The sequence below is a fragment of the Malurus melanocephalus genome, unplaced genomic scaffold (assembly GCF_030028575.1).
Source record: "Malurus melanocephalus ecotype Western Australia unplaced genomic scaffold, MMel_1.1 scaffold_291, whole genome shotgun sequence".
NCBI lineage: Eukaryota > Metazoa > Chordata > Aves > Passeriformes > Maluridae > Malurus > Malurus melanocephalus.
In genome coordinates, this window is record NW_026623523.1 from 644,417 (window position 1) to 655,712 (window position 11,296).

Sequence of the window (11,296 nt, forward strand, 5' to 3'; positions counted from 1 at the left end):
TCCAGGAGCAGCCGGGCTCTCCAGATGGGGGAGAAGGTGTCAAAGGCTCTGCAGAGTCCAGGCAGGCCCATCCACGGCCTTTTCCTCATCCCCTGAGCYGTCCCCTTGTCACAGGARGAYATCGGGGTGCTCAGGCAGGACCTGCCTCYCCTAAAGCCAGGCTGGCTGGGCCTGATCCCCTGGCTGTGCTGTCCCTGCTGCACGATGGTGCTCGAGGTGATCTGCTCCATCACCRCCCTGGCACTGAGGGCAGGTGACAGGCCTGTCATTCCCCGGATCYTCCTGACCATTCCTGTAGATGTGTGTCACATTTGCCAGCCCAGTTTAGCTGGACTGCTGATAAGTGACTAAAAGTGGCTCAGTGAGCTCTCTGCCACCTTCCTCAGCACCCCTGGGTGGATCCCATCCCACCATTTTGGAGTGTTCAGGTGCTGTAGTGGCTCACTAACTATTCCCATGTGGATCATGATGGCAACATTTTGCTCCCATCCGTCTCTTGCAGCTCAGAGTGCTGACAAAACAAGGTAAATGTACTGCCCAGTATTCTTCTTTTTAATAAAGTTTGTCTTTGAAAAAAAGTAAGGGCATATTCTTGGATAAAAATGCAGGCAAAGAATGTCTAGTCCCAAATGACCCAAAAGGTAACTACAAACCACTTGTAAAACACCARTGTGGCATGAGAAACACCTACATCTCAAATGCTTGCAAATAAGGAGTCCAAGTAAGCCAGCAACAAAAATACTGAAATGTTCCTACTTGCTAACTGTAAAGATTTTTTTTAAGTGACAGATAATTTACTCTCATTTAAAAAAATAGAAAAATATTGAAAAATATTTACGTAAGGAAATGAAGAAAAATTAGACAGTACAATCTGAACTACAACAATAATTCAGTTATTTTTCTAGTTAAAGGCATTAATTTGGTACATTTTTACGGTTTAACACAGTGCAATGTGATTAAGCCTTACTCAGATAATAACTTTCTTATTTGGGATGTGCTACAGTGAACACCTGACAAGSCAAATCAGTGTTATCCAAATGAAACATAAGTACTGGGGGATAGGAAGACATTAAAAAAGTGGGAAAAAAAATCACAAATATGATTGTCACATTTTTGAAACTATCTTTTTAACATGTAAGCATTTGAAGTTATCATAAATACAAAAATTAGTAAACTCTTAACAACTATAAAAATTTGTAGTTTTCAACTTACAAATCCAACATGTGCATTTACACATAGCTTACGTAACACATTCCAAAAGGCAAACCACAACACAGCCCTGTTCTCATTTCCTTAGAGAAACTTCTCAGCCAGCCTGATCTGGAAGACAAACATCTTCAAACAGTCATGACCATCAATAAAACATTTTAAGTCACTTATTCTGTTTTCTTTGCTTGTTTTTTCTTAGCACCCTCATAGTGATACTCAGAAGGCTGGTCACAGACTGAAGAGCCGTTGGAAGATGTGTCACCTTCACCCTTCACTTTGGAAGGTGTCTTTCGTGAGCCAAAAAATATTTGGCCCATTGCAGCCTCAAAGGGAGCAAGTGGAGAAGTTGCACATCTTGTCAACATCATTTTTACCTACGAAGAACAAGGATCAAGTTACGATAAAAGCTGTGATGTCYTCAGAACTAAACAAGTTCAAAGCTKAAATGSSWKWWWSSCATTTWAAACTTCTACACAAGCATGAGGCCACCTGAAGTCTGCTCATTTTAGCTGGAATTGGTCAAAAARTGCTTTTCTTTCTCACCAACACTCTTCACACAGTTATGAAAGATCTACAGGAAAGCCAGAGGAATTCTTCATTAGGAACTGAAGCAACAGGACAAGGRAGAATGGGTACAAATTGAAAGAAGGAAAATTTAGGATGGATACTAGGAACAAATCCTTTACTGTGWGGGTAGTGAGATACTGGGATGTTGCAGATACCCCAACCCTGGCAATGTTCAAGACCAAGTTTGACAAAGCCATGACAAAGCTGGTCTAGCAGAAGATGCCACTGCCCATGGCAGGAGGATGGAATTGAATGATCTTCAAAGTCTCTTAAACATTGTATGACTCTATGATTCTATGAACTGTACACAAACAACATGCACAAAAGAGCACTCTGTAAGATTAATCATCCTAAGAGTAAATAAAATTTAATGCCATACAACTAAGGTGAAGAGCAACTTTTATGTGTAAGTTCTGTGCCTTGTTCAAACTGAAAAATTGTGAACAGAGTGGCTTCCTTCCATTTAAATTGAAAGAATGGAACATACATTTGAAGGACCTTATCAGACTTCAATTAGAATTCCAGCCAGCCACACTCATTCCACAAAGTTCAGAGATTAAGGTGGGCATCCCTTAGGACATCTAACTTGGAATTATGATTGCAAAAACTGGTTTTTAGATCCCAGAGCAGGATAAGTTTATATTGCAACAGTTTCTACCATTTTCAGAGGCATGACAAGTTTCTAAAAGACACTGTTAAAGGACTATGCCAGATGCACTGTTGTTTGATTACTTTATTAGTTGTGTGGGTGCTGGAGTTCCTAACTGTCAGTACATCCATCAGTGTAAGGATTTAGTTAYTTCAGTGCAGCCCAACAGACAGCTTCTGTGGACACCGGTAATTTCTCACTTCCAGAATAACATTCCCTTCCTTCTCCACTCCCAGCGCCCATAGTTCAACAACACCTTTATCAGTTTAGATGGAGAATCAAGAAAAAAGGTTGAAGTCAGCTCCCTAAAGTAACCTTTAACTCCTTAATTCCCTATAGAATTAAACTTGTCAGCTCCTTCACAGAAAGGAGACTGGCAGCCTCCACTTTCACACAGTCTCTGGCCTGTTCAACAGCAGCTCTGAAGCTCTTAAAATGGCCAGATTTCTGCTAACAGAGACTATGTATTCTTATAAACTAGAAATCCAGAAGAAAGGCATCATCCTGGAAAAGAATGAGACYGGAGGGACTGGACAATTCAATGGAGAAGTAGTGTCTCTTTTATTACAAAATAGTTACAGCTACTTCAAAGTGCTTTTGGTATTCTTTCCCTTCCCACCCAAACACTTACTTTGTGAACACTTAAAGCCAGATGAGAATCCAGCTGGYTTGTTTTATAAACACACTGGTGACTGCATAGATACATGCAAGAGACAGAGAACAGGAGTTCCTTCCTACAAGTATAACCTTTGTTTCAGATTACAGACATACAAGCTTGGAATATACGAAATATTGGGTGCTGAAATTCCTGATTTTTGCTCTTCTCCCTCCTGTCTCCCCCATATTTTGAACAGTATCAGAAACACAACTTCTGTTCTGCTCATGCACAGAAGACTAAACATTTAACTTCAGCAGAAGCTGGTCTTCCCATCCAGAAGCATGCATTCTAACAAAAAAAAATCTGTTATTTGGTTACTAGCAACACTTTCAAATTCTTACCTTGAAGACAACAAGAAAGATGGTGTATAAAAACATAAGGTTGTGTCTTGCTATTGGCAAGTACTGGCTGCGTTGCAGGGTGAAAAGAATTGATCCTATCAAAGTTACCTTCACAGGGCTAGAAATCAAACAAATAATGTTAATTTCTCTTCTCTGTTCTACAGTGGAAGCTGCATGGGAAGCAATAGGTATTCTTAGCATGCAAAAGAATTAYTTCTGAACAGAATGAGTGAAAACTTCTGATAACAGTGGTAAGATCCAAAATCCAGCTGTAACTGTATTAGCTGTAACTAAATTAAGATTTTCACTTTATATACTACTACTATGCTTTCTGTCCAMAAAGCATCAAGTCCAGCACTACTATACACACCCAGCAAACTCCAGTTTGACAATTCCTCCTTAAGCAATGCTTCTATTCCGACTTCATATATCAGCTTTCTACTCTTCTTCCTCTCCCAATATACCTTATTGAAGAATTAAATCATAGAGCTCACACTACTTGGAGTAGACATAAAAACATGTTCCTCTACTATACTCCAGGAGTTAGTTACTCCCAGAAGTTGATTAAGAGCAACAAAGGCCAAATCTTGGTCCACTGTAACCCTCCAGCAGCTCTATGACTGTAGTCAGCTCAGACCTGACCGGAGCCAGGCCTGCGTTACCAGTTTTTGTCAACATAGCACTGCTGATTTGAGACATGCAAAGAGTTCCCATTTAATTACAGTTTACAGCAATCTTTGTTGTGGTACTAAAACCCTCCTTAGTATGCAGCCAGAAAACAAGGGATCTTTGGTCAGTTATACAGTGGCCTGACTGGGATAATTCTGTGCATTTCTTACTGCATGTGATGTGTACCAGTGATATTCGTGTTATTATGGAGCACCTACAGTAGACATATTGTTCACTGTCTTTTCAGTAGCCAAAGAGATTAACTGCTTTCTGCTCAAGATGAAAAAAACAACCTTGTGTACACGGGCACCTCATCCATTTGCAGCATAATTGATCCGTTTAACTTTGTAACGTAGTTCAATTTAACGYTCGTAAGATGTATACATAAACAAAACCATTAAAACATTTTTGAGTTATTTTGAGCCATCTCCACAGTGGAGAAGGAGAATATATGCAAGTGATTCTAATCAGTAAGCACTGCTCCGGTGTTGGACCTATAAAGACAGTTTTATTTGGGTCTATAGTGCTATTTTTGACAGTCACCTCTTCCTTCTGGAAGTTCATTTTCAAGACTGCCACTATCACTGAAAAGAAAAAGAGAAATTCTAAATACTTAGAATTTCAGAAAAAGCCAACAACTAGCACAAACCACAAAAGGTTGAAATACTGCCAAAGAGAAGGCTACAAATGTCTCTCCTGTTATTCTAGAAGCGGCTGCAGAAAAGCAAGATGGCTTTTTAGAAAAATAAAATTATTATTTTTAAAGACCTGACTGTAACCTGGGAAAGATCAAAAGAATTTTAGGAAATTATCACAGTGACCTTATCTTGACTTACAATAATAGCTTGTGGCTTTCCAGCCTGTTTCAATTCTCATTTTACAGAGAAAACCAGGAGGCATGTAATACTTCCATTCTTTGCTTCTGCAAGAGAAGTAACTTTTCCCATCTTGCAGGTCATTTTTGCTATACTGAATAACCAATTTGTACCTTCTCAAATAATTGACGTCTTTGGAGGAAAATAGCACTGGCAGCAAAAGTAAGAGTGACAGTGCTCAATGGAAGCCATCTTAGTGATACTCAGAACACACATCAAAATTCACCTGTRTATTTCTGGTACCACTGTACTTTCATTTTGAATAAAAGACCATGTCACTGTAAGAACTGAGTCAATACTGCTTTCTAGCAACTCCCCACTAGCTCTATACTGCTTTCTGACACGCTTCGTTGACTTGCCTTTCCATTTGATGCTCTTGTGAAAATGATTAAAACATCTGGTAAAAGTACCAAACACCATCATCCCATCTTTCACAGGATACACCAAAACAAAGTACAAACRTGCCCCACTGCCTTTTTTTTGAGGCTCCAACCACTAAAAGTGAGCATCAACACAATGAGTTAGCAAAACAACAGCTAACATTTTGCAGTTTTAAAAAAAACAACTTACTAGGACATCTTCAGCAACTCATTGGTTTCAGGTTTCCACACTCCTCTCACCAGCTGCTCAAAGTTGGAAATTAGGCCACCACCAGCACCTAGAATTGCAGATTTATGGTGAATTTCCACTGACTGTTACCACTACTGTGCCATTGCTCACAGAAAACCTCACGACACAAGTGCTAAACATGGTACCCAAAGCCCAGACTTAAGAAGACTTAATCTAACCTTTCATGCAAACAAGGCTTGAATAATGGCCACAAAATATCAGAGGTTGAGATACCCAGCAAGAACCTCAGGTCGACTTTAAGTGACAGCATCTGAACTGATCACATCACATGTGCTGCTTCTCACAGAAGTGCAGAGTCAAGCAGAAACAAGAGCTACACAACTACTTTCTGAAGTGATCCTGGTGGTGTGGCTGCAAAGAAAGATGTCAGGAAGGCCGCTTCTAGAGTTGCACTCAACAGCAGGCAGGCAAGAAGGGTCATCCCCATGTTTAAAACAAGGTAATGGTTACATCCAAAAACCTAAGATAACCAGCTCTCCAGCCTTGTCCAAGGACACAGCTCTGAGACAATAATACTATTGGAGAGTTCAGCAACAGATACATCTGCCATCCCTTCTGAAGAGAATTTCCCTCAAAATCCTTCAATGTCACCTTAAATCCAGGCAGAAAAACSGCAGAACAGGCTTTTTCCCTTGAGGGGACATTAGACTGCATCAGCACAACCATGCCCAGCACAACAAGGATGGTGCTACAGTTCTGCTGAGGGAATAGATGTTTTAACACCACCCCAAAAAACCCRAAACCCTCAGAACAAGACGTTATCAACATTACCTCTGGCCCAACCCACAGCTACCATGACAAGCCAGGCATCTTTGTAGACAATGGCTGCATGTGCAATGCCATCTGTGATTTTCCAAGTCCTTGTCACTTCTTTCATTCCTGCCACCAGAAGACGAAGAGGCAGAAAGGAAAAGCACTGGCAGAATATGTCTTCTGGGCAGTAAAATACTAGATACCTGAAAATCATGAGGGAAAAACCCATTAGCCACATTTTTCCTATGAAATTWTCTTTTAATAATCTTTAAACATATTTTTGGAATATGACTAGCAATGCCTTAGATACTGCAACTTGAAGTCTTGTGGTGCACATCATGGAAAAAATTTGAAAAGCTCCTGAGCACACTTGAGCTTTTGCACCAAAACCAAAGACTATTGTTTCATTGTCCCAGAGAAGAATCCATTAAAGTCCATGAAAACAGCTTTACAGTTTTCCAACTGTTCTATATCTCATATAACACACTTACAATTCAACTTATTAAAGTGGTATCTGATTGACTTKGTCAGGTTTGAATTTATTTGGTGAGTTATTTTTTGTTTGGTTGGGTATAGGGGGCTGYTTTGTTTTGGTTTTTTGTTTTAGATTTTTTTTTTTAAATAGGACTGCAATAGGATGGTAAATTAAATGCTGACTTTGTGCTTCCCTACCGTAGGTACATTGAATTATATAACTTCAGCAAGAATGCCTCCACTAGTTAGTGTCAKGCTAGATGAAATGCATGGCTATTTTTAAACACATTTAACATCTTAGTACTCACCAATTCCAGTTTTTCCAGCTTGCCAGTTACAAGCACATTTGTTTATTGAAAGCATTAAAAGTACACTGCTCAAAATCTAACAATATCTTTGATCAGCTTGCTTTTATAACCAAGTAAAGACAGCTAACAATTACATCTAAAATGACAATAAAATTTAAAGTATTAAATTATGTGGTGTTTTATTGTATCTCTTCAATAACAAACAAAATCCAGTTCTTACTGTCACATTAAAAAAAAAAACCAATGAAGATGAAGTACCTTGATCAAGTTATCTTCGCCACAGAGTAAAAGTAATAATTGCACAAGAGCAGAGAAGTATTTTTAAAAAGGAGGGATAAAGTTTGTTTCCTTAAAATAAAGATACTGCCTCTGTGCTTTGAGGTTTTTCAGCTCAATTCTGTCTACCAAGAATTTCTAAGGCCCTTCTTTTCCCTTTATCTCCTATCTAAAGTCAGATGCCTCTGTATGCAACCAGGCTTCAGGTGATATGAAGCCAAAGATGTAGGGAGAGGATGTATTTTAGAGGCTATTGCAAACAGCCCTTTTAAGCCACTTACCAGGCAATTYTCACCAGAATTAATTCACAACTGCAGAATGTGAGTATATGACCCCTGAAGCACTGGCAACAGGACGGAAGCCCCACCATGGCATTTCTGCCTGTAATCTCTGCTAACAGTAGATGCCGCTGTCCTACAGACTATTTAGGAGCATTCCTGAAGCCAGCACAACCTCACACGCTTTCCAGTTTCAAGCGTGGCTTGAGGAATTTCATTTCGCGTGATCTGGGACTGGGAATTAAGGTCATTATACTCACAGAGAGAGAACTTTGTAATGCTGGAAGCAGAAAACGTTTCATAATGTTCACAGCTCCCCACTAAGACCTCGCTTAATTTGTGCACAGCAAATCACATTTGACCATGGTGAGTTAAACAGAAATCCTGTTCTCTCCAAGTGTACTCCTAGCTCGCCTTGCTCCACAGAACAAGCAATCAGTCTGCCCACATCAGACTAATAGAACCACAGGCAGGTTCTGCAAGCTCTGTTAATAATTCACTGATTAATGAATATTGTTATTTCACTCATTTGTCTAAATTAAACATGTCATCTTCTATTGCAACACAAAGTCCAGAAAACTAATACATATACACAGAGAGACAGAAACACTTGCTTTCACTTTAATGAATTTGCAGTTGTAAAACTTAAGGGGCTAGTGGAACTAAATGACTTTAAGCAGGACAGATTCTCCAAAGGTAGTGATTGAACTTTCTAAATTGAAAACCCTACTGCGGCTCGTAATTTTTGTTAAGTTTGAAGTTTTCTTCAAATATCACTTTCTGGAACAAAAGAACTTCACTGGAAGGCCACGGTTATATCAAAATAACACCAGCGGTTTTTTTTTTAACTCCAAAACAGGCCAAATTGCCACATACTTGATTCAATCACAYCCCCCAGCTCACTGCTGTCTTCCATCACAACATCCACCCATATGGGAAGGAATGAAATACAGAAAAAAAAGTATGTGTCTGATAGTAGAAACTGGAGGAAAGATCTGTCTTGGAACCCCAGTTAYAGAAAAGTCCAAAATTTTTACACCTGGTCTTCAAAAGTTACTTTTGAAAAGCTTAGACTGTGTTTATAACTTACCTATGTTCAGCAAATCAGCAACTGAATTCAATTTATTAAAAACTAATGTTTTCAGCTATATATAGCTGAATACTAAAAAAACCAGGAATACTATAAAAACCTAAGGCAAGTCTAGTCTAGCAAGAAAGCATTTTATTTTACAACCATATTGGACCATAAGAGTTGCCCTCTATTCCCACAGAACAGGATCACAACAGCTGCTGTGACACTCTGGATGAAGAGACAACATCCAAATCCACACCACCTCTAAGTCAAAATTCTGATTCACATGGACCCTTGATGGTATAGTATCACTTTACAGCACATAGCTTCCTTACAGCCAATATTACTCATCTTACCCAACTGTGGCTGCTTACCAGACTGAGGATGCCAGTAGAATATTTATAGTCTTTGCCAGAAATTCTACTGGAGGTTCACCAAGTATCAATGAAGACAAAACTGAGCCACCAAAGCAATAAAGCATTGCACTAAACCAGCAGGCCAGAGGACTTCGGACCGACACTTCCACAACTCCTGTGAAAAAAAAAMAAACCAAAAAAACRCATAAACAGAAATGAAAACTGGAGAATAACATCGTATTTTAAAGGTCAGTATTTTTCAACTTAGCTCCTTCAGGTAATGAAAAATCCTCCAGCAATCGGCAAGCTCTCATAGGAAAATTTTCCAGAAATACAAACCTCAGGGTACGGTGACTTTAACTTGCACCTCCCAAACAAAAGTGAAAGGCTCACAATGCATTCTCTGAACATCTTTTGTGCATTAGCTTGTTATAACTGGGTACCAGGAAGAAAAAGCTTTCAGAGCATGGCAGCAAGGTCATGTTGTTAATAGCCTGACACAGGGACACACTTGCTTTCAAATTTGTATTAAAAACACATAAGTGGCTTATCTAAACAGGATTGCTAACATTTGGAGGGTTATTCTAGGAATTYCATTTCTGCTTTTGAGTGTTCCAAGAATTCAAGGTAACTGTTTTCCTCTTTTCCCCTCATAATACCCTGCTGTGATTGCTGGCCAAAATGAAAACAGCATCCAAGATAATAATCAAATAGCTTTCACCTGCACTCTTGAAGTGAGGGGGGGGGGGGGGGGGGGGGGGGGGGGGGRGGGGRAGGGGAAGGTTACCTTGAAATGTAATAATAACTGTAAATTTTTCTTGTTATTAAAATGTTGACAGTTCTGTTTATTTCATTATCTTTAAAATGAATTATCCTTTTAAAATGCAAGTGAACTATGCCAAAAAGAGTATTCAATATTAGAAGATTATACTGGAGGCAGTGGGAAGCATTAACTGTTTTCAGAGGAAAACACTTTACCAAAGCTAGCAATACCCTCACATAGCTGTTTTGACTATTTCCTTCCACYCTGAAAGTTCAGTGCTGCCAAAGCTTCCCCTTTACACTGGTRCTGAGCGCTGTTTGACTGAACAAGTTTAGTTTTCCACAGTCCAAAGGGTGAAGTTCACAAAAGCACCAGTGTCTGCCCAAAAATGAAATTTTACATCAATTTCCAGTTCAGAGCAGAAGCTTTGGTTTTTCAGGCATTTCTGCAGAAAAAGAAGCTTCCTATCCAAGATGAGAGGTTCAAACATACAAAAGAGCATACGGCATTCTCAGTGCAAGTCATTAAATATATTAACAAGATTGTTCCAGTTTTAGTGCTGGCATAGACATCAAGTATTGCAGCACTATCTAAATTCCCATATAACAGCCAATTTATAAAAATGAGCAGTCCTAAGCAATACAGAATATCTTCAAATAAAATAAAGTCTCTTTCAACTTCCTTGTAATTTATTTTTTAAGCTGCCATACCTGGTGCTCCAAGTAAGACACTTCAAAATATTAATGGCTTGTGTTTACTACTTTCAGAGTGGATTTAAAATCAGGCATCTGTTCTCTCTTTAAATGTGTTCTCCTGTCTTCCAACAATCACCAGCTTCTCCACACTTCCTTTTACCCACAACCAGCAGCAAGTGGTTTTCAGTTTTGAGGGCACATCCACTTCCATTACAACTATTATAACCAATAAGCTTCACAATAAAGCAGGCATATTCCTTCATTTCATGAGTAAGAGCRCAAGAGACAGGAAACGCTACTGCATTTCCATATTCTTCTGCTGATCAACATTAGAATTGGCTCAAATTCCAGTGTCTAACAATTCACATCTGCTTTTTAACAAGGAATACACCCAACACAGAAGGCAATGAGCCAAAAAATGTTGATACTAATTTAAAGATCATCTTAGCATTACTACCTAAATTATGACTGTGGTGTAACCTTTCAGAAGACAAGCTCAGTTTTAAGCAGGTTACATGCTTTTATAAGAAAAGTGGTCATTTATAAATGTCCTCTGATGCATCTGGTAAATTAATGAGGCATCACAACCATGCAATGGTAGATCTGCCAGAGGGGCACTAGTCCTACAAATGTACACTTCAGGAAGTTAAGGAAAGGTTTCAAAACACAAAGACTAATTTGGAATACAGCTTTAAATATTGTTCCCTATCAATAGTAACAGTT

The 11,296-nt window shown here is 39.1% G+C and overlaps 1 protein-coding gene across 1 annotated transcript in view; it reads right to left on the reverse strand.

Annotated features, from left to right (window-relative positions):
- Nucleotides 1–139: 139 nt before the first annotated feature.
- TMEM38B (transmembrane protein 38B) overlaps nucleotides 140–11,296 on the reverse strand; it is a 14,572-nt gene continuing 3,415 nt past the window's right edge. The window contains exons 2-6 of the mRNA XM_057376814.1: nucleotides 9,134–9,290; nucleotides 6,370–6,554; nucleotides 5,539–5,626; nucleotides 3,425–3,542; nucleotides 140–1,583 (exon numbers count right to left, since the gene is read on the reverse strand). Of these exons, the coding sequence (XP_057232797.1) occupies nucleotides 1,377–1,583; nucleotides 3,425–3,542; nucleotides 5,539–5,626; nucleotides 6,370–6,554; nucleotides 9,134–9,290 (755 nt within the window). The 3' untranslated portion in view covers nucleotides 140–1,376. The remainder of the gene's footprint in view (nucleotides 1,584–3,424; nucleotides 3,543–5,538; nucleotides 5,627–6,369; nucleotides 6,555–9,133; nucleotides 9,291–11,296) is intronic.